Source organism: Nelusetta ayraudi, unplaced genomic scaffold, assembly GCF_046127955.1.
Source record: "Nelusetta ayraudi isolate G7.1 ecotype Tasmania unplaced genomic scaffold, CSIRO-AGI_Nayr_v1 ptg000071l, whole genome shotgun sequence".
NCBI lineage: Eukaryota > Metazoa > Chordata > Actinopteri > Tetraodontiformes > Monacanthidae > Nelusetta > Nelusetta ayraudi.
Genome location: NW_027466121.1, coordinates 2,435,460 through 2,462,131, shown reverse-complemented (window position 1 = coordinate 2,462,131; position 26,672 = coordinate 2,435,460). Strand labels below are relative to the sequence as shown.

General features: G+C 44.4%; 1 protein-coding gene across 2 annotated transcripts in view; it reads right to left on the bottom strand.

The window, feature by feature from the left end:
- necab2 (N-terminal EF-hand calcium binding protein 2) overlaps positions 1 to 26,672 on the bottom strand; it is an 84,344-nt gene that overhangs the window by 54,740 nt on the left and 2,932 nt on the right. For both annotated transcript variants that reach the window (XM_076042708.1, XM_076042709.1), the window contains exon 2: positions 24,974 to 24,998. In XM_076042708.1, coding sequence (XP_075898823.1) covers positions 24,974 to 24,998 — 25 coding nt within the window. The remainder of the gene's footprint in view (positions 1 to 24,973; positions 24,999 to 26,672) is intronic.

Below are 26,672 nucleotides of genomic sequence, written 5' to 3'. Positions count from 1 at the left end.
CTTCACTTCATTTTGCACTCGCTGGGCTCATAGGTGCCAATTTATGTTTTTGCCCATTGGTGCCCAAATTAAATGAATATCACCAAAGTCATGACCGTCACAAGTTCACGTCCTGCATGTACTCGTTCAAAGATCAGTTCACAAATTTTAAAATAAAGTTCTGTTCATTGTTTGTAATTCAAAAAGTTTTGAGCAAACTTCATGGTTCCAACAATGAACTACAGTAGTTCATAGTTCTTTATTTATTTTTTCAATATGTTGTTGCGAGCTTTCATTTTTCAAAACTACTGCCACAGCCTATTAAAAAAAAAAACTGTTTTAACACTGAAACTATGCGTTAGATTTTTATCTTCGTATCCAATTATGAATCCTTACCAATTTAACATTATTATGAGTGTTAAATATTAGCATTGAGGGGACAGACCCCAGAATCCTTTCATTTCCCCATAGTTGGTTGCCCACTCAGTCCACACTGATAGCGAGCAATAGCAGCTTTCACCCCTAGCTTATTCTCAAAACACGAGGATAAACTTGCTGCTTGAATGCTCTGGTCTAATAAGGAACTATCAAAATAAAACGAATAACACGAAGATATATTGAACTCGTGCTGCTGCCTTCATGTGTTTTTCCCTCCAGGCTTCGTTCGCAGTTTGATGACGCGAGCGGCAGTGCGACTGTGGCGGCTGGTGTGGCGGAGTCGGCGACGTAGCTAAACGGCGGCCATCTTACTTCAGACAACATTTCTGCTCGGCGCCATAGTAAACAGTTGAGGGTGAGTGATCTGCACCTACAAAACAATATGAACTTGCTGAAATTACGTCAGATTTATAAACGTTTTACAGTATCACAGACCTTATTAACGTGGCTGTAATTTAGGATGCTTGGACATCCATAGTTAAAATGATTCATTCAAGTATGTGGGAACGTAACTACATATCTGACGTTTGTAAAAAAAAAAAAAAGAAAATCAAACCGTTTTAAAATCACTTCAAAACTGAGTCCGATAGGTTTTTAAAAAGGTATGTGCACCGTAGACAGTAATGTTATGAATGGCTTAGCTGTCTGAAGTAAGGTGGCCGCGGTCTGGTAACGTCGCTCTCCATTGACGAACAGCGAGCATGAGCCATCTAGAGTTTATATATATATCTATGGTTTTCTCCGCTACACGCGAACGCTTGTTTGCGGTGTGTTGTGTGTTTTTGCGGGGTCTTCTGTAGAAACCTGGCACACACTTGAACGAGGTTACGCTGTGAGAGAGCGCCGTTCACCATGACATAACATCACAAAGTTTTTGACTGGCAGGCAGTTATACGGCATCTGACCATAGATTATACTTCATAAGAACGACAAAACTACAACAAATGATTTTTAAATGAATGATTTAATTATTTATTGCATTTTGTGTCTTATCTTCTCCCCAATTTTCTGCAGCCACTCTAGCGCCCCCTGGGGGCCACCAATTTACAAACCCTCGGACGTAGCGTAATCTTGAGTAATCTCGACAACCTGAAACTGAGAATTTATTCTCATAACCAGCTTCAGTTGCATATGAAGAATATAACATATCTATGGCACACCTAGCTAGACAAGCTACAAAAACACCATCTATGCTTCTGCTACATTTCTACACCTTTAAGCCTGCTTACACGAACAAATTCCTGCTCTCCAAAAGGAGACTCGCCGTCTGTGCTTTGCTGTTGCTAATTCAGCGTTCAGCGCATGTGTTTGAGGGCAAGAATGATTTTGAAAAAGAAAAAGAAATCTAAAAATTTAAAAATAGTTGATACCTTGAAGAAATACCTTAATTTCTCCAGTTATCTACATACATCAAAACCTCCAGACAACCTTGTACTGACAGTCCCACTGGGACAACGTCAAAGACGGGGTTGTGACATTTTGTCTCTGCGTGACATGACACCACAATTTTCCTCTAAAATGAACTTTTCTTTTTGACTTTCATGTGGATTATCATTTTTCATCTTGAGACGTGGAGCTACCTGTTTGCTTTGCCGCGCCGCGTTCTCACCCACACAAACCTGAGCGGCGCGCACACTCGGATCACAGTGTGATCTGTCTGCCTTCAGTGCTTTTTTTTTTTTTTCAAGCCGCTGTAAAATCAATGCACCACGCATCTCGTTCACTTTGCACCTTTATCTGTATCCCTGCAGTCTGCCCGTCTCTGCACTCGGCAAACGCTCGGTTGCTGATTATGTTTCAAAACCCCACGGCCTTTGGTAAAGCTTTGATAACCCCAAAAGCTCACAAACCCCTATTTGATTTGTTCTTTTCTTATGTAACCTTCAGCATAGCATTGTTTTTTTTTTTTTGTCCACTCCTCCATGCCGCGATGATGTACAGTGTTGAAAACTGGGACTGTGAGGTTGAGGGCGTCAATCTGTAGGCACTGACTTGTGCTTGTGTGTTCTGTTCCCAGTAAACCCCGAGGAAATCTCTCATCGACTTATCTGGTAAATAGATATTGGCTTTTGCAGTAATACCGCGCGTTGTGTAAGGAACACAAACTCCATGCAGGCATAGTTATCAAGAAGGCAACAATCTGAGAGGAAGTTGAAAAAGGAAATCATTTTGTGTGAAATACTTTTACCCTTTCATGTCATTTTACCTGCACACTACTCGCAATGTATCTCTCTCTCTTTTCTTATTGGCCAGGCACTGATAGCAGAACTCTGTGTGTAACTCGATGCCCTTAGGGGGTTACAATCCACCAGTTAGACTATTTTTAGTACCCGCTCAACGTCCAGTCCATGTTGAAGCATGAATGTAGTTGGTTAAGCGCCCCCAAATCCATTTTATCCGCTATTGTTAACGTGAACAAAGCCGTGGTTCCATCTCATGTCCCCACACTGTTATAAAATAAAGCCTGAGTATGCAGGACATGAGGACTACGAGCTCATGCTAGTAATACCCTCTGGTAGTGGCCAGCTCACAGCGGAGTCCCTGGTATTGAGCTCTCCAGTTTTAATTAAAACCAACTCAATGTAGCAGTCAGTCACAAGGTCTGTGATTTTGGTGAAGTGGAGTCATTGTGGTGCAGAACGAGCTGAGCCAAAAGGTGCGGATGAGCCTCAATTCAGTGGCTTATCCACACCTACTGGCATGAGCTTGTGGTGCCCACCGAAAAGGCCAGGTGCTCAAAATGACGTCCCTCTGGAAACACGGAGTAGGACCACAGTTCCTGGATGTTAGAAAGTGAGATTGTTTGGGCACCAGCTCAAGTTCACTGGAACAGACGATGGGAGTTGCGGAGGTGGGGCCGAATGCTATGTCCTATTCAGCCAAGGAGAACTTTGGAACCTTTGAGAGGAGCTGGAAGGTTCGGCTTCAACACCTGCTACCAGGGTATGATGTAATTGCAAATGTTTGCAAGGTTTTGGTGAAAGTTTTGCAAAATGAAAATATCAAGCTTTCATTATAAGAACGTCAGCTGCCAGTGCTTCATTGTACCAAAGAGCTGTGTTTGACACCTTGACTTTGGCCCAAGTGTGGTGGCTGCCGTGCAGGACAAACACCCCAATTCAACTGACTGTAGTTCTTCTCTATGTAATTAAATAGAATGTTATAATGTTTAACACCAAGTCTTAGCATTTTTCATGAATGCAAACATGCAGAAGAAAAACCTACAGACAGTTAACTACAGAAACACCTTTCATTCGCCATAACTAAATATATCTGACTCTCCTCTCAAATATCTGTAGTACAAAGTACAGCATTAACAATGCAAGAAGTCAATCATTTATCTGAAGCTAATTCTAATCAAAACTAAACCAGCGGTTCCATCTGAGGGTTGTTTAAATGTGGATCTTTTCTTCTTCTTTTGGACTGTCCCGTTTCTGAGTGCGAGTGGGCCTGTCTTTTCTACTGCATGATGCAGCGCGAGGTATCAAATATTAATTTCCTTGCCCTCAAAGTGTGCTTGTCCTTGAGTGTGGCTGGTTGAGAAGTGGGGCTGCTGCAGAGGGCTGGGAAACCACACGGCCAAGAAAAAAATACTGCAGCCCAACATGTGTTTCAAAAGAAAATAAAGTGTCTCCAACATCACTTTTTTTTTATCGTCCGTTATTCATTTAGTTTTGACATTCATTTATTTTGCACTGCAATTTGTCTCCTCCGATAGTATTTTATATTGCTTCATCCCCTTCATCTGGAGGGAAAATGAGATTCTAGGACAAACCGTGACTGGCACTCACTGACAAGTGTTAGACCTCCATGACACAGCCATGACTTCCTCCATTCCATCTCATTTTCTCCATGTGAAACTTGTTTTAAAGTCACACCTATTGTATGTTAGCATCCTCTATGTTTTTTTTTAAATGGTCTTTTTAAATTAGTTAAATGTTTTTATTCATGGCTTATTTTAATCTGCTTTGTTTCCCCTTTTTGTATCCCCTTGTATGTATGTACGTATGTATGTATGTATGTATGTATGCATGCCTCCGCAATTTAATCTTAGTGACAATACAGGCCTCTAATTTACAGAGGGACTGTTGACTGGTGAATTTCTCTTTCACCACTTCTTGCATTCAGTCGCAGCCCTGCTGTTGGCTCTTTCCAGCCTGCCCTCCCTGAGTCACAGTGCTGAAGGCAGAGGCACTGTGTTTAATTCAATAGTGACCCAATTTATAGCATCCATCCAGATAACCTTGTTTCACCCACTGAGGAATTCTCCGGTAACACCAGAAATGCACGCTAGCGCGCGCGCAGACGCGCGTTCACGCACATATACTCTGACTGCAGCATATTTTACAGTGCTCTCAAAGTACATACTGTATGTCCAACAGAAAACCTTGCAGCTGCTTTAATCCAGTGTCAGTATTCTACCAGTCACAGAACATCCCCCCAACAAAGCACCAGCGTCTACAATAATCAGTTTTTTTTTTAATTCATTTCAATACATCGGCTATTATATCTAATCAGGATATGTTTACACATGCAGTCCTCTCCGGAAAAGAGCAATAAAACTCCAACGCATCTCTGTTGTGTCATTATTGTTGTTCTGAAACTTCCAGTATTTGTGCAGAAAGAGGAAGACATTCATTTCATAGACGTGGATGATCTAAGAGGCGGGTTGGCTTACATGTCCACAACAGTAATGCGAGCTGTCTCAATCGAGTCTTCCAGACTTTACGGTACTGTCTCAGTCTGTAGCTTCTTCTTTTACAAATACCTCCTCAATTTCCTCTTTGAGGGAATGCGAGCACGACTGGCGGAGTTCGTGGACATATCCATGCATCAATTATTGCTATTTATTAGGCAAGAGTGAGGAAAGGTGGCTACATCAATAGACCTGTAAAGTTAACAATCATTTTGCCCTGCAGTGCTGCCCTTTGCAGCTCTAATGATCACTTTATGTCTCCCGTGGTGGACGATATCCCCTATTTGCAGTGCTGCTTGCCATTCCGTGCTTGGATTTCATTCTAACGCAGTACGCCCGGTCACAACTGCTCGGCAATAATGAATCATGCAAATCCCTCACTGAGCGGTACACTGATATCCGTGTTAAGTCAAGCTGCTGATTGTTTAATGCGGTGGGAGACAGTGGAACTGGGTCAAACCTCGCCCTGAATCCCATGAAAGTTTTGCCTTATGACAGAGGAAAAGACAAAAACTGGTCTCGGTTGAAAACCTTTGGACCTGTCGATTGACAGAGGCTCCTTACAGACAACAAAAATGGACGTATACTTGTACATGTATCTCCACTAACAAAGTGAACCCCGCCGTGCCGCCATGACAGAGCTGAGAGAGACTGCTGGCTTTCTTACTTTGTTCCGTTTGTTCTCAATTCCCCCTACAACGCGGGGCCTTTGTTGTCGAAAGCCGTGTTTCCTGCGGCTTTCGACAATTTTTTATTATAAATTGTCACTCGTCCTGCTGAGTCAGAGTCAGTGTGACGCACTTCTACTCCATCCATGTGCCACGGAAAGTCACAGCTGACACACTTCTTGATTGTTGGAATGCGCCGACCACAACGCGAGAGCCAAAGTTTCATTTCGCGAGCGAACAATTGCGGCACAGCGAGAACGACGACAATAGCACACAGGTGATTTAACATTTTGCAAGCAGAGGCACAACACGGCCTCCCTCCACGTTATGCAGGCAGAGTGAAGGTCTGCTTAAATTTGGGATAATTATCTTCCGCACAGGAGGACATTTCTAGCAGGGAAAATCGTGCCCGTCTTTGTTCAGCCAATCATACTGATCATCAGAAATCTGCAAGTTCCACCTCTAGCGCAGAAAATTACAGGTGGCGGTAAATGTCACTGACACACCCTGTTATTTGGAGGCAGCGGGACGACAGTGAAGTGATTCAAGAGTGACACGGGCTTTGATTCACCTTTGGCAGTTGCTATTTAGCGGGGCTGATGATTCAATGATTCAAGGGCATATTTAACGTCGCGCCCAAGCCACATAATAATCACTATTAAACCCACCACTGATGACTGATTTCACATTCACATTCGCATATGATAACATACGCAATTACTGAGATTTAAGTTCACAAATTCGCACTTTTAAAGGGGCGTCAGGCGAGTATTCGCTAATCGAGAGCGCAGCCAAGCTGTGAATGTCAACCAAAACACAGAAGCTGTGGAGCCCGAGCTCCTCGGGGTCCATCCTCATCTCCATCTCTCACCCCTTCTTCAGTTTCGTATGCAAAACAACAAGCGCTTATCGAGCAATCAAGGAAAATGTCAGCGAAGATGTAAATATAAAATGCCGCAAGCACGGCGAAACCAAGTGAACGAGCTGAGCATGCTAACGTTATGCTGTATGTAACCCTGTAGGTAGGTTATGGTAACAGAAGTTCTGTAAACTGAAGGTGACCCTCCAGATTTAGTGTGTACATAGAGACATTTTATGTTGTGTGTACACACATACATTTAATGTTATATGACTTCATTCACTCTCTTTCCTATTTTGTCACTTTTTTTTTAATCACTATTTTGGGGATTTCACATCATATGTTGTCATAGCAACGGAAGGTGGGGAAACTGGCCCCCCAACCTTTCCATTAACACATGCACACATCAACACATTCACACACGCATCTCATCATATTTTGCCTTAAAAAAAATCAATAAACATCCTCCACTTGGTTTTTCAGGAAACGTTCCCATTATTTTATTTTTTTACTTTTTAACTTCAGTTTTAACAGCCACTATTATTTGTCACTCCTTGTCCCAACAATCTGAGTGAATGCGGTTGGTGTTCCTGTGAGTTTGTGTGTGAGAGAGCGTGAGTAAGTGGCGTGTGTGTGTGTGTGTGTGTGTGTGTGTGTGTGTGTGTGTGTGTGTGTCAGGCTGTTTTGTCTGATCGATGAGGAACGGGAGTCATTCTTACTGAGTTGTCACTTTGCGTCCTTCCCTCTTATCCATCACCGCAGCCCACCTGGAAAACAGCTGCCTGTTCAAGATCGTGTGCAACAACTCACACACTGGCACGCGCGCACACGCGCTCGCACGCCACATTTACAAATTTGGCTTCTATTTTTGCCCTCCCTCCTGCTTCAGTGTTTTGAAAAGTGGAACAGTGGTGTCTTACTTTCTGACCAATCAAGCCTCTCGAGCCACTGACAGGCCTGCGGCATCTCAAAGTGGCTCACAGTGTCATAGATGCGCTCGTAAATATCAGTTGTAGGACAATGTGTTTTAGATGTGTTTTTATATGTGTGTTTACAACACACAAACTGACTTGACGACGTACAGGCTACGACTATCGAGCCGCTTGATCGTAGCAGAGCTGTTGTTTTTCATTAAATGCCTGTGTGACTTCATCATTAAAATGATAATTGAATTTATTTTTTCTGATCGTCTGAAAGTAAACTCACAAAATTCTGTTGAATTTCAACACCCAGATGCTCTCATCACGTTCTGCCAAATGCTTTAGGAAAAAAAAAACTATCAAAAACATATTTTTTTTTGCCAAACAAACAGCTGCTGAAGTAGAATTCGGGTGACTAATGGATCAGAAGTGAAATGTATCAGGCACTAACGACACTGAATGTATAAGAATAAATGTAAAACAAGACGGCTTGTTTGATGGCCTTGGCTTTTTGGGGCCCGTTGTGCTGCACGACGAACAATGATTGTCAATAATATCCACCACACGCACTGTAATGAACCAGCTGTGCTGCGCGTCGCTGGAGGATCCTTTGATGTGTTTTTTTTCTCTCTCGTTCTCTCTCAGCGATGGAGATGCAGCTCACTAGTTTGAACGAGCGAGGACGACGCAATCTTCTCTCCGTCACCCCAGAAACAGATGACTCGCCGGCGTAAACAATCAGCTGGTTCCCTGCATAAAGAGACGAGACGGAGAAAAGCGATCGCAACTCACCCCTCATCTACTTCCTGTCTCTGCCGAGGCCGGAACGTTGTATTCGTCGCACATCTGCCTTCTGAGCACGATAATGTTGTCATTAGAGGAGCCGGCGTGGCTGAACACAACACAATGCCGTTGAATAAAAGGTGTGTGTGTGTGCACATTTGGTGCTCACTAATGATGAGTAATCCGAGGTGATGGCAGGTAATACTGAAGTGTCATTGCGGCGGGTGAGGATGATGCATTCTGACCCGACCGCGGCGGCAAAAAAAAAACGAAACCCGCAGCCTCTCCTGCCTCAATTAGCCCTTTGGGGAGCCCTCATTTGCACAAATTGTGTTTGATGGTTCCTGTTATAGCCCGATACGCCCCTTCACCAGCCGGTAATTGACTACTGTTGCCCACAACAGTGCCTTCTTTTTTTTTATGCGGCATGATGGTGTTTAATGGCAGATAATAGACCGTCAGAGCATCAAACGAGGTAATTTCCACGCGGCGCGCGAGGCCCTCTTTGTGTTGTTCGGGTTATCGCACGGCGCCCTGGTGGGTTCGCAGATTAATAAGCACGCCGCGGACGCCGTCCGTATTGTGTTCGCACCTCGGACAAATTTGTTCCCTCTCCGCTTTAGGCGTGAGCAAAGACCTGTTTTTTTTTTATTTATTTATTTATTTTTTTATCACTTTTGAGAACCTGAGGGAGAGAATCTGAATCTAACGTGAATTAATAAAATGAGAGGGAGGTTGTGAGGGTGAGAGCAGTGATGTTTTGTGGTTTAGAGACAGTAGCGGCTGCTCGTGTTTCAAAGAGGGGAATCCATTTAATTGTATTTATTTTAATGTGCGTCCACTGTCTGTCACTATGTGCAGCCAGCTAGCTGCCTTGTTGCCGATCTAGCCTACAGTACGAATGAACTAACGAGCAACTACATCAAATTCGAATTATAGTAAACAAGTCTGACGACTGGAGTGAGCCTGTGTTTTATTTCCAGTGTTCATTCAAAATCCAGAGAGGGACTGCACGCAAAACTGTTGCGATGTCTGCGTGTCTTTCCAGCGAACTGTCGATCAAAAGGGGATTCAGACTATCCAATCGTAAAACGGAAACCCAGCACTCCAGGTTCACGCCCTCCTGGGTAAATGCAGAATTTACCCAATGAGAGTCTAGTTTCACTGCAGCGAAGGAAAAAAAAAACAAAAACCCAGATTATTCCATTGAAGGTCAACTTTAGTGGACTTTAATCAACAGGGACGTTACGGAAACACCAGAAAACAAATCTCATTTGAGACAAGTTTCTGATTCTGAACAAACTTGTCTCAGAGTTGAACTTATCTAATGCATTTTAGACTATGAAATGTAAACACAACAGAACATATTTGACCTTTTTTTTATTTGTTGACATTTTAGGGGAAGTTGAACTTTCCTTGCATTCTTGGGGAAATTGCCCCCGGTTAAGAGACAGTAGCACTGAGGAAAATACATAAAGTAGAGCTGGAGGCAGCGGAGATTAAAACATTCAGCTTCTCTTTGGGAATGAAACGATGGACGGATGGACAGGAATGAGAACGCCAGGGGGATATGGGAGCAGACTAGGTGTTTTGGAGATAGTCAGAGAGGCTTTTGGACGGTTTGGACATGTACAGAGGAGAGAGAGTGTGAATATATCAGTGGAAGGATGCTGAGGTTGGAACTGGCAGGCAGGAGGTCTGGAAGAAAGAGGAGATTTATGGACGTAGTGAAAGAGGACATGAAGTGAGTTGGTGTGGGAGGAGAGGATGAAGCAGACAGAGTTATACGGAGGCAGATGATTGGCTGTGTACACCCCTGGATGGAACAGCCCAAAGGAACAGGAGCAGATTATTAACATAATAAGATAAAAGACAGTGATCAGCTGTCTGTATTACTGAGCGCTCTAGGGGCTTAATGTGTGCAGGAATTAACAACATGGCTTAGTGAGATGAAAAAAATAGGATTTACCTATTAGCATGGGAGCTGTTGGATTTGCGTACTCACAATACTAACATCAGCTGATATTTGCGGCTATTTGAGTCGAAGAGGTGATCTGTCGTCGGTGAGACTTACGAGACCAACAGACCAGACCGTGACGTGAAGCTACTCCACAGGGAAAGCCAACACGCTGCTGCTTCAGTTTTGACTATGAAAACTGGAGTGTCACCTGCTTGAAAGCACCGGGGGCTTTTCACGCCATATCACATCAGCGCGATGATACTAAGAGAAATGTTCACACCCTCGAACGCTCCTGAGCCGCGTTGCCATCATTAAGTCTGTGGGAACAGTCTCGCCCCCTTTGACAAGAACCCTCTGGTTGACGTGGACGTGTGTCTGTAGGCAACAGATGCTGAACGAGGTGCCAGCTGTGGGATGAATTGTTAATCCAACTCAATGGTGAACCAGCGAAATGTGCTGCTTACAGGCAGCAGGTGCGATGGCTACGAAGCAGCTGTGCGAAGGAAGGCAAGAATAACCAGTGTGTTTTATAGTTGTCCCCCCCCCCCCAAATGGGACTTATTAATCGTGTTGGAGCCTTGTTGTTGGAGCCTTTGGCTCCACTTTTTAATTTAACTTTCATTAATTTTTTTTTTTGAAGTCGTGCGTTCCAACGCTGCTTGAGTATATTTTCATTTCCGCTGGTGAAAACACTATTCACACTATTGAAATAATCCATCAAAAACTCTGCGCAAATTATTGCACATGGCATGCACTGACAGGATCGGTTCCTTGATGGCACTTTTTGCAGCTTCCGTACCACTAATATTGTCGCTTTTTCATTAGAATTTGTGTCAGCACATGGGCTATATCTCAGACTCGATTGCAAGATGATGGTCTCCTGCCGGCCATGTTTTATGGCAGCAATAAGTGCGCAGCTAAGCACCGCTAGTTTTGTGCGAGGACTATATTTGGGTCGAGGGGGGCAGAGGGGTTAATTTAAGTGTCATGGCAACGGTGGAGCCATAAGGCCTCATGGGAGGGGAGCAGATGGATGCGGTAACCAGGGGCAACTGTGGGGTAACTTGTGGCACTACACGCTGAGGGTTCACTGTCTCCTTGCTGTATGTTTTAAAAATCTAGCTAATCTTTATATACTAGTACAAAAAGGACACAGAGGTTAAATATCACATTTTAGCTCTCAGCATGCAAAAGTGACTATACTGAAATGACTGTGATGTCACCCATTGGTTTGTAAATATCTTGAATACTTGAGTTTTTGACTTTGAGTTCCAGTTTTGAAACCCAAAGATTCCATATTTGGATGTGTGGGTGTCACCAGAGTTGAGAAATGACTGGAGTGCGAGTGCAGCGTGTGCCCCAATGCCTCCCACTCCATGGTAAACAGGCACTTTGAATCACTGAACTGTAGCCACGCCCCCCACAACTTTGTGGCCATTTAATTTGAAATTAGACCAAATAGGACAAAATGGAAATGAAGGAATTGTGAATTTTTATTAAAACAATCAAGACATTTCAAACATTTTGTCAGGCATGAATTTAGCGCCCCTGTCCGTGTTGGCCGCCAGCCATTTTTGTCTTTTTGCAACCATTTATGGCGGCCCCTGCTGGCCAAACAGCAGCCTCTGCTGGCCTCCATCTTTTTGCACAGTCAATGGTCAGAATTCAGTGTAATGTCGCATGAACTACAATGATTCATTGTAACTAATGCAATACTGTGTGTATGTCGAATAGCCGCACGTTTCGCCACACTTTCACTACAGTTTATTCAAGTCCCATTTTACGAGGAGTGATGAGGTTTTACATTTTGGTTGAGGGGCCAACTGAAATGATTCGAGCACGGCAGCACATCTGTTTCAGCTAAGTGGCAGAATATTGGTGCTGAATGTGTAGGGCCAGCAGACCGTAAGAGCACTTGCTGTCTGAGTGGCTGATTGATGGCTGATCCCCTCATGAGACCTTTTGCCAAAGTTATTATGCAAATACACAAACGCGCGCGCACACACATTCAGCGACACACCCACTAAGGCCACGGTGTTAATTATAAGGCGTGTAAATGTCATGTGTTAAGTGCCACCCCCCCCGTGCTCCTGGCTAGTGACAGAAGAGGCTCCCTCCCACCTCCCACCGCCGTAGACACAAGCGGTGCAATAACAGATACTACACACGCTCGGCTGAGTGGCCGCTCCCAACCGCTCCTCATTAGGAGAAGAAAAAGTCCGGAATTAGCAGCCGCAGCTAGATTCCCTCCCAATATGAAGCCCATGAAAGAACAAACACAGCAGCATTACCTCTGATCATCAGCGCTGCCAATCATCTGCTGGAGTTGCGCCCGCTGCGGTAACCCCACTGATGTTCTTACGCCGAGGCACCTCCCTTTTCAAGTGCCATGGCAGGTATTCCCTTTGCTACTGGGGGTGTAACAGAGTGGGGAAAACGTGTTTCTTTACTGGGATGAAAAACGCCGCTTCCAAAACGCCGCATATCGCCGGGTGTCGCATTCTCAATTCGTGTACGACGGAGATGTCAAGTTCTTCGCCCAAAGTTCACACGGGTGAGGGATCTCGCAGTCGTCCCTCGACGCATCCAACAAATGCGAAAATAATGCAGCTGGAAAAAGGTAAATAATGTTTTCCAGATAACCACCCTGCAGTTTTTTTCCGGCTTCTCATTCCAGTATGAAACTGTGCTTGACGCCATCAACAAAAGCTCAGTGCAAGTTTGTTTTCCCCGTAGCAGTCAGCAGACCAAACAAAACTAAACCACATTGGAGCTTCTCCTCTCTGCAATTTTGGCTCAGATAAAAAAAAAAACAAGGAGAAAAAAAATCCAAACTGGCATAGGTGTCAGTCCTCTTGCTAAACTGTAATGTATAAGAGTTTGCACCTCAGATCATCTAAGCAGGTCACTAAAGTTGAAATGGTTTAAGGAAATAATATAATGCATTTTGTTTACCTTTCATGGTTTTTGTGCAACAGGAGTTGAAATCCCTTTAAATGTTTCAGCTATCAAATTTGCTATCATAGCAAATTAATCACAATCTTATCCAACCCCATGATGCTACTGCGTTTTTTTCCCCCCATAGCAATCATCTGCGCAACTGTATCCCCTCATTAGTTGGCTAAATCCGTGTATTAATTCAGCACAGATGCTGCGTGACATTCACAACGTTTTCAATAATCATATCTGTGCAAGTCGCTCGACTCGTCATCTTTGCACACACATGCAGACAATTTGATCACGCACAGCCACAGGGTGCAATCAGTTTCAGACACAACACAGATCTCAAGGAATAAGAGAATCTTTATTATCTTCCCCATCGGCCAGTTGGTTTTGCAACCGGCAGTAAACATCAAACTAAAATATAAAAGCTTATACGACCTGATCTGGCACAAAGCTCACACTGTACAACTCGGGAAGCCAATAGCAACATGAATAAATTAACAATAGTCTACTCGTCCTGCACCTCTGCAACATATGAACAGTCAATCCTAAAGATGGACACATGAAACAGCCATTTTTGGTAATCAGGTTAAAACTGGATTACCAGTGAGCTTTGGTACCGTGATTGGTATTCCCCAATTTTTTTTAATGTCTGCCTTTCACTTCGGTGTTAAAGGCTAACTGGGAGCACTCCCAAAGTTCTCCATCCAAAGTGATCTGAGTGCTTTATGTCGATATTATAGAACGTCTCTTCCGAAAAAGCAACATAGGAAAAGGTAGCTGTGAGCAGAACCCTTGCAAAGAAGTGTCAGTACAGCCTGTAGACCAATTACATGTTCAACCCGTGACACCAGGCAAATAAAAAGGTGACCGTACGTTCAATAAAAGTACATTTAGTGTTTCCAATATTGAAATGACAGGGTTAACGACAGAGGGACGCTCGCTGATGTGCTTGTCTGCACAAAGCAGCGTCCTGGTGCTTGTCATCATGCTCATCACAGTCTGTTTGTCTGCTTGATTGTCAAGAGGAGGTCTTTTTTTGAACGGCTGCGTACGTGAGCGCTGTTGAAAAGGTCACGTCAATGAATCAATTACCTGCCCTCATACCTCCAACAGCAGAGCAGAGGATCTAGCTTGACTGATTAGAGGCTTTATTATGGTCCTGACGACTTGTTTGGACTCATAATTTCCTTGGCCTTTGGTTTCAGGCTTGTTCCCTACTCACATCCTCAGTCAATACTTCCCGGGCAGCTTAGGAGGTTCAATAGGGATGATTATGAAGTGCTTTCAGTGGGTTGGTTAAGTGTGTAATTTAAGGAATTAAGGATCAAGCTTAGAAGCCTGTTGACAGTTGGAGGCAGGAGATTTTCACACTTCTGTTCCACACCAGGTCTTTTTTCTTCTCCAGTGCTTCTTGTCTTGCTTTCTGAGGCATTTTTTTCTTGATTCTTACATACAAATACTCTTTTTTTCATATATATGTTTTAGGAGTACATGTCTCATTTATAAAATGTGAAATCTTTACCTGCCATGGAAAACAGTGATGCTGTCGCCTTATAGCAAGAAGGTTGCTGGTTCGATTCTGAAGCATTTATTTGCTGGGTTTGCGTGTTCTCTCTGTGTCAGTGTGGGCTCTCAATTAGGTAGTCTGTCATCCACCTCCCACAGCCCAGGCACGTGCACATTAGGTTAATTGGCAACTCTAAATTGTTAGTAGTGCGAGTGCATCTGGCTGTTTGTCTCTGTGTCCTGACAATAAACTGTCAGCTTGTCCACACTGTAACTCTGCCTTCAATCAATCAACTTGTACCTGTAAAGCCCTAAATCACAGCCAAAGGCACCTCAATGCGCTTTGCACAATCAAAAAGAAAACCAAGTGATCCCTCCAAGGCAAACATTATGTGACAAGCAAAAACTCCCCAGTGGAGAGAAACCTTGACTCTGGAGGGCGGCACACTACCTTAGCAAGTAGAGCAAGAGGAATTACAAGTCTGTATTGTCAGGAAATACACACCGTCTTGAGGGGAAGGTGCGCCTTCATCTCAAGACCGCTGGGATAGACAATGCTAAGAACAAAGAAGCAGTGATATAAAACAGGTGGACCTTTCTCTCTTCTGGGAGAAACAGGGCGAAACACTTCAGTCCTAACGTCAAACATCAACACTTAAATAATATCTGCATTGGGTACTGACTGTATATAAGGACGGGAGGGGTCATGGTGAGCCAGAGTCACCCATTGGTTTGTCATTTTGAAACCTGGAGACTGGTTTCATGGTGAGCGCCATCTTGACTGTTCATTGTGAAACTGAAAGTTACGTGAGTGGTACCGGAGGTGAGCAATGACTGGACCGTGGGTGCACGATGTACCCCAAGACCTGACCACACAGTGGTAAGCCAACTAACCACACTTGGCTACTAAACTCTTGCCCAGATGTTGGCACTTAGGCATTAGCCTCCTTTTTTTCTTTTCTTTTTTAAACTAGAAGCTTTGTCCATCTTTAAATGCCATCATAGTCTTTGGGGGAAAAAGTCCTCAAGATTAATGTAGAATGAACAGAAAAAAAACAACACAGGCACAGACAGAAGCTGGAGATTCTCTGAGAGAGGGGCAGTGGGATCAGCCACAAGCGGGTTAACACAGAAAGAGGCAAGAAAGATGGAGGGGGATTCCCAAAGGGAGCGTTAGAGGATAAAACATGTCAGGGTTACAGATTGGGGTGAGCGAAGAGGCCACCTGCCCGCTCACCCAGCGGCGCTGCCATTTAGAGGCAGCCAGGAAGTTGTGCAGCTGACACTGGAAACATGAGGACATGGACACTGAAAGGTAAGCAAAAACGTTGTCTGGTGAAGGACCTCATCAGTTCAATCGTGTTAAATATTACTGACTGCATCTTTCAGACTGACTTTTCAAACGTTTTCTCTGCCCTGTTTATGAACGCAGCTCTCGCTGTCGGAAATCCCCACACAAACATTCCCAATTTGGGCCTCCTTGTGGGTTAACGCCTCTCGCGCGATGAATGAGAAGAAACCAGGGGAGGATTGAGCCGACCCAGGCGAGGGCAGGAGGCGGCAGGTTAGGAAAACATCTTCAAAGGAAGTCTTAAGTCTCTGCCTTTGATCCCAATCCAGGGGACCAAGGCGGCAAACAAAGAGAGCCCAATCCCCTCCGCTCTGCTCTCCACCCTTCGCATCGCTTCTCGCTGCGCAGCCACACAGCAGGCGCCCGCATCCTTTTCCCCCTCTTGCCCCGCCGATTCCTTCACATTTGAAGTACGTCCGCGCTGAAGACACAAACAATGCCCTTATCATTCAAAGCGTGCGCCAAGTCGAGTCGACTCACCGACCGAGTTGCCTTATCTGCCTCAGACGGAGGTTTCAAGCGAAGAGCACAAGGAGGCGTGAGGGCTGAACTGAAGACAAAAAAAGAAGAAGGCGCCCTGTGCCAAAAGTGAGTCAACCTCCGCAAGAGAAAGCGAGCTGAGACAGCAAAAAGGAGCACTTTTTACTTCTTGCTTTTCTTTCACTCAGTCCACGGCTGCAAGTGTCAGAGTGGGTGAGGTGTGTCCTCCGACAGTACGCAGAGTTTTAATTAAATTGTTTCTCAGCCCCCTCTCCCCGACTGCCAATAACTGCAGTAGGAATTGCAGCAACATTTTTTCTTGTCCATGAAAAAGGGGGTTGATGATGTTGCAGTGGGAAATTGTGCTTGGATCATCAGGTTGAACACTATGTTAACTAAGGACCCGTGCTTCCCTGGGCGAAGGGGAAATCCTGCAAATGACTTTAAACTCGAGAGCAGAATTTATGACTGAGATATTTCGATGACGTGCATATTAAAACCTCCTAAGCAGCACTTTAATTAGAGGCAAACCATCTACTGTGCTCCGAGCCGTTTTTCAAAGCAAAAAACCTATTGTGTTGTGACAGTGGAACATCAAAGGATTTCCTTGCCGTGTCCTGCGGTAAACACATTCTCTTCTCGGCGCTCCTCTCTGCTGTCACTTCTTCATTCCCTTCACTTTTCTGTCTCCCTCGGCGTGCAGCACTCTGGGGCTTGTTAGCAAGTACCGTCAGTGATTAAGGGCTGCAGGTAATTAGATACACACCATACCACTGTGACTGACTGACAAAGCGGCGCGGCCGCCCGCGGGCGCAGAATGAATGTCGTGTTTGTGGTGGCGCGCCGTCGCCGATCTCCACTCACGCTTTTACTAATTTGAGAGCAAATATTTAAATGCCTACGTCCTCTTCTGGTCGGTCTTCATTATTCGTTCAACATCCGCAGCCATTAAAGTTTCAGCTCATGCGCCTCTCTGTACGCCGAGGGTTGTTAACGCGTCTCTTCAATGTCCTGCCAACTGGATTTCACACTGAGGAACAGTAGGTGGCAGCGCGTCTCTTCCCGGCGTGCGGCAACGTCAAGGTGTACGCAAAAAGAAACGGTTTCAATGTGTTGACAGCTTGAGAGCGCTTGAACCAGACGCAATGTCTATTTTCAGCACCTTCTTTCAGATGATAAAGGCTTGTCGATGCGTGAGTTGAATCGGCAATAGGAGGCGCGCTCGCGCAGAAGAGACTTGCATCTTTGAACGCACTATTGAGACGTGAAACTGTGGGATAGTTCAAACTCAGATATGAAAAAAGAACATAGAAAATGCAACACTCCCTTAAACGTGGGAAAAATACGAGGACCTCACTTACAAAAATGCACATTTGGTAGCAATATGGGTATTGAATATTTATATGCTGGAAGACATTACTCAGATATTAGAATATGACATTTAATTTAATAACATGGTGTACTGTGTGTCCAGCTAGACACACCAGCTAGCTACAGTGTCTGTGGCTAGCTAGGCCAACACTTCTGTGCATGTGCACCTGACAATGCAAACAAATATTTTGTGTTGACCTTGTTGTTGTTGTCATGACCTTTGTGGCTGGATTGTTCAAATCTTTTAGCACAAAATGTCCACACGTGGTTTTCCAAGTTCCAATCCAAAGCGTTTTCATTCAGTTTTAGTGGCAGCTTTTCAGCGGGTCGTTTCAGGTGCCACAGAAGCCAGACTGCTGCAAGCTGCCTTTGCAAACCACAGAAGAAGATGAAGATGAAAAGAATCTAACTTCGAGCTTGGTCGACGGCAAAGAGAAAAGTGTGGGTGCTGCAGTGCAGCAGTTTTATCAGAACTGGGCAGCACATCAAACTGAAAATGTTTCCTTGATCAGCATCGATGTCATTTCAAGCACACTGGCGTCATCAGCATATTGGATCATTGCTAAATGATGAATTGCTGCTCATCTCTCAACTTCCAGCATTCTTATGACCGGACCTGACTTTGCTGGACCATTGAAAGCCGTAATTAAATAAGCTAAAATGTGCCTTTGCTGAACTCCAGTGGAACTTTGAGGTAGATTCACTGCATTATGAGAGCCAGCGAAAGACAGACAAATGTAGTTTAGCCTTCCTTTTATACCTCACTATAATAATGGTCATCTTAGTACACTACTATTCTCAAAATCTGGCATGATAATACATTTACTATTGTTACTTTGTTACCTGCCACGACAAACTCAGGTGTAAACATTTTGAACCACAGGTATGGAAGACGTACAGTCTTCTTGGGCGCCTGCGCTCTGGTGAATCAGCTGCTGAATAAAGCATGAAGCAAACGCTCCTGCTGTGGCCGCATCATGCCGACTGTCTGTGCTCCCAGATCCCACCTCCACCTCACGTCCTGCCTCTTGTCAAGTCTGAGTTTCTCGACTGATTTCCAATGTTTCTTTCTTCCTTCCTTTTTAAAATATCACGGAGATCTACTCATTTGCTTTTTGAGGCTTACACTCATACTAAAGACAAAACAGCATTGTGACATCTTGGGCATGAAAACAGGTTCTCACTCACCACTCATCCCTTGGTGTCAAACAGACTTAAATCTTGCATTATAAAACTGCTAAAAAAAAACAAAAAACTAACTAACTATCTTTATCTTTATTCTTTTTCCTCAATATACATTCTCCAAATTGAAAAAATATATATGCACTACAAGTCAAAAGTGGCTCGTTAACAAAAAGTGAGCAAAAAGAAGGACAAAAAAAACATTCCACATTCGAGTGGAATATCTGGGCGCTGGCTGTGGTGGCTGCCTTCATCCAGCACTGTGCTCTGTTTGGCCACAATGTACTGGAGCGGCTGCACCCTCCAATTTGCTTTTTTGCAGTAAGCCTGCAATTCTGTCAGATCTTGACAGCACACATAAACAGGCCTCCCCAAACGCCGTCTGCTTTCGGTCTTTATGTCAAGCACTGGGAACGTAATTAGCAGATGGCTGATGACTCGCGAGGCGAGCAGATTTTTCGGAGAGACAACGCGGAAAAGTAACCACTGACTGATTGGGCGAAAGATCCGTCTCAGCCTTAAGTAAAAGTGAATTAAGTTAGAGGATTAACGAGAATACAAGAGTACCAAATCAATATACCGTGTCCGTCACAATGCCATTGGTCGCTTCCCCAATCACATTACAACAGATCTGGGCACATTTGAAATAAACAGGATAAGCAGGGACAGTCCGGGAACAGTGGCATGGCTTTTACTAAATGAGTAGTTTAAAAAAAAAAAAATTGATCCAGCTCACAGGGCTGAATCACCACTGCGTACCAATGTGAGTCCATCCATCCATCCATCCATCCATCCATCCATCCATCTGTCCTTTCTCTATCACTGTTTCTTCTGCACCCAGGGTCACATGTGGCCACACAAGTTCTCAGTTTATATGTGTGTATGTACGTCTGTAGCATTGAAAGGATGTAACTGAAACCTAAAGCAAACTGTCAACACTCCCAAGTAAACCACGGTGAAGAAATCATCATCACCATCCACCACAGAGTCCACCAGGATCAGACGCTGGCTTCCTCTCAACAAACGTATTGTTGTAATAATGGGAGTAGCTGCACTACAGATGGGCTGTTGGATGAGTTTTGAGGGAGTGGGACCTGGACCGTTCACCTCCATTCTGTTCTCTGAGCAGCTTGTGTCTCTGCCTCCAATCTCAAAACAACAGCCACTGATGAATCTACCTTCTCATATGACCATCGGGATCATGGCAATAGGCGAAACCAAAACGTTAGCCTTCGTTACGATCGGAGATGTTTAATTTAAAAAGATCACAGCTTAAATAATAAAGCGAGATAAACATTGGCATTGCATTTCATTTTCCGTGCATCATATCCGCCTTCGTAAAGAAAAAAGGAACAGAATGAGTCAGGCTCAAAATAGTTCAGAACATTCCTCTTTGACTTCCGGTGCGACAACGTTCGGAAGATCAGCAGCCCACCAGACTGTGATGCCTTTGAGTTGCCGCTCCGAGTGCTGACAGTGAACTAAGCGCTGCTAAATGATGCAACTGTCTGGAGAATTATTAGCTGGTGGAACGCTTTACCCGCCGCGTTACGAGGGCCTTGAGTCGGCCGGGCGGGGGGAGAGAAAAAGAAATTGCGCACAGCGCGCCAAACAAACACGCACCGTGCCTCGGAACGTCGTCACACTTCGTACTTGAATGGCACCGAATAGCAGCTAGCTGGTGGGTGGGGGGTAGGCTTAATATCTCTGCTGTGAGTGTAAAGACAGGACTCAGCCAATTAAACCCCGGTTACGCGCTCCCTTCCCTCCCTCTGTCCTCCCCTCCTTTTTCAGACGTTGCCGTCTCCCGCTTCCCTTTTCTTTTTGAACAATTCTTCCCCCCCCCCACCCCCACGCCCCTGCCCCCCTTCCAGGCTCGCGCTTTCTCCCTCTCTTACTCATTAAAACAGCTCCCCAGTCTCCTCCCGAGAGAGGGAGCAAGGGGGAGGATAAAAATAGCTTTTCCAGCCTCGCGCTTCCTGCCTGCGCCGCCTCTTTTCTTTACCAGCCTGTGTTCCATACATCAAATGAAGCGCGCGCGTCTTCGGATTGAAGCGTCGCCTCCTCCTTCCTCGCGCCGCGGCTGCCTCTTCGCACGCCGTGCGCAGCCCCCTCACTCAACGCCAGCTCAAAAAAACTTGAGTTCTTTTTTTTTTTTGGGGTTGTTGTTTAGTTGTTGTTGTTTTTTTTAATCGCGACGGAGATATCTGAACGCCCCCAAGAGACGGCCCTATTCACTTACAAAACTGCACAAAATCGCAGCTCATCTGAAGAGACGGGGGAAGAAAAGGTGCTTCACCCCTGAGATGAGATCCGCACGCAATGAGAACGCCAATTTTGTGGCATTTTAACCGAGGTGGATCCGCGCCGTCGCCAATTAAGGAGCGGAAGCAAAGACGAGGGTGACATTTCACGAGGCGGCGTTTTGTAAAGAGCGGAATGATGTCAGCCGCGCCGTCGCTGCGGTTAAATCGTCTGAGAGGGACGTTCACGCTCACTGACGAGCGCTAAAAGGGGTTTCAAGATGTGCGTGTCTACGTGGGGGCGAGCAAGTGATGGAACGGGTTCAACTGATGACTGAGCAACGTCGGGAAATGAAGCGGCGTAAATCGCACACATTAAGGCAGCAGCTCACGAAGGGGGTTCTGTTTGGGGATCCAGCTCCTCCTACTGTTACTAATTATGTTTTTGGCTGTGGAGACCGACAACTAATGGAGTGTTGGGATTGGCCCGGCGGTGGGGGGCAGGCTTCCCTGTAAGCAAAGCTCTTCCTACAAAAAGGAAAGCAAATAAACTCAACACTACGACAATTCTACACCAGCTGTATCATTTCCCCACCGAGAGATAAAGAAAATAATTCATATGATTGGCAGGAAAAAGCGTCTTGATTTTGAGATTTTGAACACAGAATTGGCACCTACCTAAGCGCTTACTTAAATGGTGTCATCACTGATTGTGTCGTCATTACCATTTTGCAAGACGAGGTGTGGGAGATAACTTCGGCCCTCCTCCCACTGTGTACACGAGCAGTGCTGTAACCGGTTTCATGGATCAATTAGGATTCTGCGCTCTGGGATTCTGGCCCACGTCTTTGTTTTTCTCTTCCTTAAGCTTCAGAGGTGAAGGGTCACTTGCCAGGTGGCTAATTTGACCAACCATTGTGAAAAACAGTTGGTGATATTAGTGCAATCTATCTGTTAACTTTTTTCCTTTAGTTCACAAGCATTGGGACTAGGGATGCAGATTATCGATTAATTCATTAATCGTTAGTTGATTGACTTTATCGATCGATTCACGATTAATTGAGCAGCAGCGATTTTCCTGAGAACCTAAATTTCATATTGAAAAATGTGTAAGGAACGCGTTATTTAACCCTTAAATAATGTTGAGGGTCCAATGTGACCCATTTTTACGTTAGAGAAAAGTAAAAACACTCTAAACATTTATCCTCTGGCTTTAAGTTGGCTTCTAATGGGTCCCGTTTCAAAAGTAACTTGTTCTAGGTATATTCTGACCATCACAGTATCTACAGGTGAATTGCTCTTTCCTGCCACTACACTGTTATCATGATATTAGCTACCCATGTAAAAATGTTCAATTAATTGCGACTCATTTAATTTAATTTAATTTAATCGATTAAATTTTTAATCGACAATTAATCGATAATCGATTAATTGTTAACATCCGTAAGTGGGACGGTAATAGCACCCTGGTGCTAGACTTCAGTGTCATTCTCTGTTAATATAAAAACAATGGATGTCATCATGTGATACCAGAACCAATTTGGGCTATCACGTTGCTCCCTGAAAAGTCGAGTCTTGAAAATACAGCCCAGTCCCCCGACTAGGATTAGCAGACGTACAGATTTATAGAAAAACGCTGTGCAGCTCGAGAAACAGCAACAAAGAAAAAGCCCTAGCATGGACTCACAGTGGCGCACAAACTCTGGCACACAAACACTGGCGACGCAAAGGGCCATCTGGTTGCGTTGAAAGCAAAGCTTTTATGCTGTTTCCTCATTAGTTATATTTATTTATTTATTTGTAGGCAGCACTGTGACTGGATAAAGGAGGCAGTAGGGAGAGGAAAGTGGTGGGAGATACAAAGGCATGGAGAGCGAGAGAAATGTGGGCAACAAGAAGTGAAACTTGCTGCAGATGCCATGCCAGAGGGGTACAAACAAACTGTTCACTGGCACGGTAACACAGCAACGTAGACTTTGCCTTTATGTCACAACGTTCTAAAAATACAGTCGGCGGCAGCCGAAGCGGCACACACGGCAAACAGAGCTCCGTGTTTTGCTCCACAGTCACAGACCAGACATCCAGTGGCCCACCACTGCGCCAGACAGGTTGGTCTAGTAATGGTACAAGCAGTTCTTTTCAGTGTACTGAGTCACTGGAATCAGTACAATAAACGATTAGTTCAAAAGATTTGTCCATCACTTCTGAAGGAACAAGCATACTGAATTCGCGTTAAACATCTTGATTTATGCTGTTTAAGTTTTGACTACTGACCTGTGAAACTTTCACAAAATAATGTGAATATTATCCAGAGATAACGTGATAGTTTCACGTTATAACGTGAAAATTATCATGGAGACACGTGATAGTTTCTTGATATAACGTGATACCTAGCGCTGTTTTTTTCCCCCCCAGGGTGGCAGCAATGTGCCCGTAGGAATATAAGGGTTTAGCGGAAGAACAGTGTGACAGAGCTCAACTTCCATTGAGGTCAGTAGTGCACTGCTGCACTGACTTTGCTTTAATTCTATCGGTCCAGCTATCTGTAAGGTGTGGGAGTGTTTGTTATGACTCAGCCACATCCAAAATACAATTTTGTTTTTCTTCAAGTCACCTCTGCTTCCCCCTAAGACTTCCTCCTCTGGGTCACCACTGTTTTGCCTGAAACAAAGGGCCATTATTCATCATTATGCAAATGAGTTTGTCTATTTTGAAAAATCCTTAAATAAAAAATCTGTCAACCTTGTGACGGCCAAAGACAATAAGCCCCTGACATCCACAGGAGGTTTGTTCACATCTGGCTACCTCTAGTGGCAGCTGGCAACCTCACGAGTGAGGAACACCGATGACAGTGATGTTTGTTGCCGTGTCACATCCTGTAGAAACACCTTGTCACTTTGATTGTCTCGCTCTGAAGTTGGGTTTCCCGGCCACTTAATCACAAGGTCACACAGAGTCAGACCACCACAGCTACGGACACTTTAAAGTTGCCATTAGCCTAGCTAACCGTAAAGCTGAATATGGCATTAAGCAAAGTGTTTTAGAGCATGTTTCAGGCCATTTGAAGTCGAGGGTTAGGGTTAGCGTTAGGGTTAGGCTACAGGGATAAGTGATTCAGTACCTTTCCCGTTCATTCATTTAGTTGAAACTTTGGCTAAGAGTCATTTCAATAAAGAGCTAAATACCATGGGGCTTCACAGACACATATTTTGTTGTAATTTTGCATTTTCAATTGACACTGAAGCTGCCAACACTAAAACTAAACCAGTGAAATCAACACAAAGGTGCAAAAGTCGAAGTTTTTCCATTATTGTCTATGAACAAATATAAAAGGTTTAAATGTTGCTCCAATTCTTCTTTCTAATAAATATACGTTAGGCACTGCCAATCTACCTGAAATAGTCATTTAAAGGGGTGACTCATGCTTCATCGAAAAAAATTATGATAAATCCACATCTAAATCTATATTTCGGTGTTACATTATTCATCGCATCTGATTTCTCTGATAGGCGATGTTGTAAAACCACACCACGCAAGTTTTCTCCAGCTCTGAGGAGACCAGAGGCATTGCCGCTGAGCGCAGTTACTCACCATCCTTGTCAGCTCTCCTGAAAATCTGTGAAGAGAAAGCAAGAAAGGCTGGTCAGTGTAAACTGTAACAGGTGCCTGAATGCATCCATGAGTATCAAAGACCGTCGTTTTTGTTGTAACTTTGGATCATTTTCCATTGACATTAAATCACACGTTTTTTCTCCATATCCCATGAACATTTTTATTTCTCCAACGAGGTGCATTAACCAAAACACTCCATCCATCTGCTCTTGCTGCGGCCCCTCGGTCAAATTTTAGAATCCATTGTGGCCCCGCCTGTCAAAAAGTTTGCCCACCCCTGTTTTAAGCCTTAGTTTGCTTTAATGCAAAGCTCCATTCATAGCAATAAGCTGAGCCCTGTTTTTGAGGAAACAAGCATAAATTGAAATGGTGGTAGGGTCTTTATTTCCTCCTAGAAAACATGCACACACACAAACACATACACACACATGCAAATCCCCCATACTATTCTTATCAAGGGTTTAAAATGCATGCACAGTGCCGTGTCTCCCATGCATTAATCATTTCTTGCTTAGAGGCCACACGCAACACACAAAGAAAGTGTGGGAACATGTAAAGCACTCAGATTCTAACCATGGCACTGAACAAGTGTAGTGTATCCATATTTGTCATCTAGTAAATGCAGCCGTCAAACAAAACTGATGCGATTATCGGGGGCCAAAATAACATTGAAGCTTGTCAGTGTCCAGCGCGTGCGGTGTTCAGAGGGAGTTGTAATTAAGCGGGCCAAACGATTTTTATTGATCAAGTGTGAGAAAAGCAATTAAAAACAGGTTAAAGGGGAAGATAAATGGCAATCCAATTCAAAGCAACACTGATGTGGAAAACAACAGCCAATGTGGCTCCAAATCATCTGGACGGGCGGAACAAAAACTTTTTGAAGACCGTCAGCAGGACGATCATGTAGTCTGGCGGGTGACTGCTGAAGCCATCTGCATGGACCGCAGCGAAAGTCATTACTGCAGAGAATCATGACGTTCTAAATGACGAGCTGTTCTGTACTGTTCAGCTCTCTCGCAGCACCCCAGGGCGCACTCATCTCCGCAGAAAACAGCCGATACGGCGGGAGGCTGCCGAGACAGCAGAGAAGGGAAAGTGTTGTGGTAACGAACCGGTGTGCGTGTGTGTGTGTGTGTGTGTGTAGTAATCCGTGTACTGTGTGGACCATCCACTCACTCACGACCAATTTCGTGATGGGCATTTTCACACGGAAGGACATTGTTTAGCCACATAAACTTTCTTACGAAACTCCAAGTCAAAGGTGAGGGAAAGGTTTTCGGCTAGGCTGCACCAGAGGACCAAGGAAGTCAATAGCTGCGTTTCCATTACAGTTTTTCGCAAAATAAATAAATAAAAGCGATGTTTCGAAGAATTTTTGACAAAGTACAAATGGGATTTGCAGGTGTTTCCATTGAATGGTTGGACCACACTTTGAGGAGGACGGAGGTACAAAACATTGTGCGTTTGGAAGTGAACTGGTCACGTGACCCCGCTGACATGTGAATGCGAAAAAGGCGAAAAAGGTGTTTCCATGACACTGTTGCCATAAACCTCTATATCGATACGTCTGAAAAACCACCTCATGACAGCGTAAAAACCTTTCAGCGATATTTGAGAGGTTTTTCAAAGTTTTCGTGTTTCCATTCGCAGTCTTTTTTTTTTTTGCGATATTTAGTTT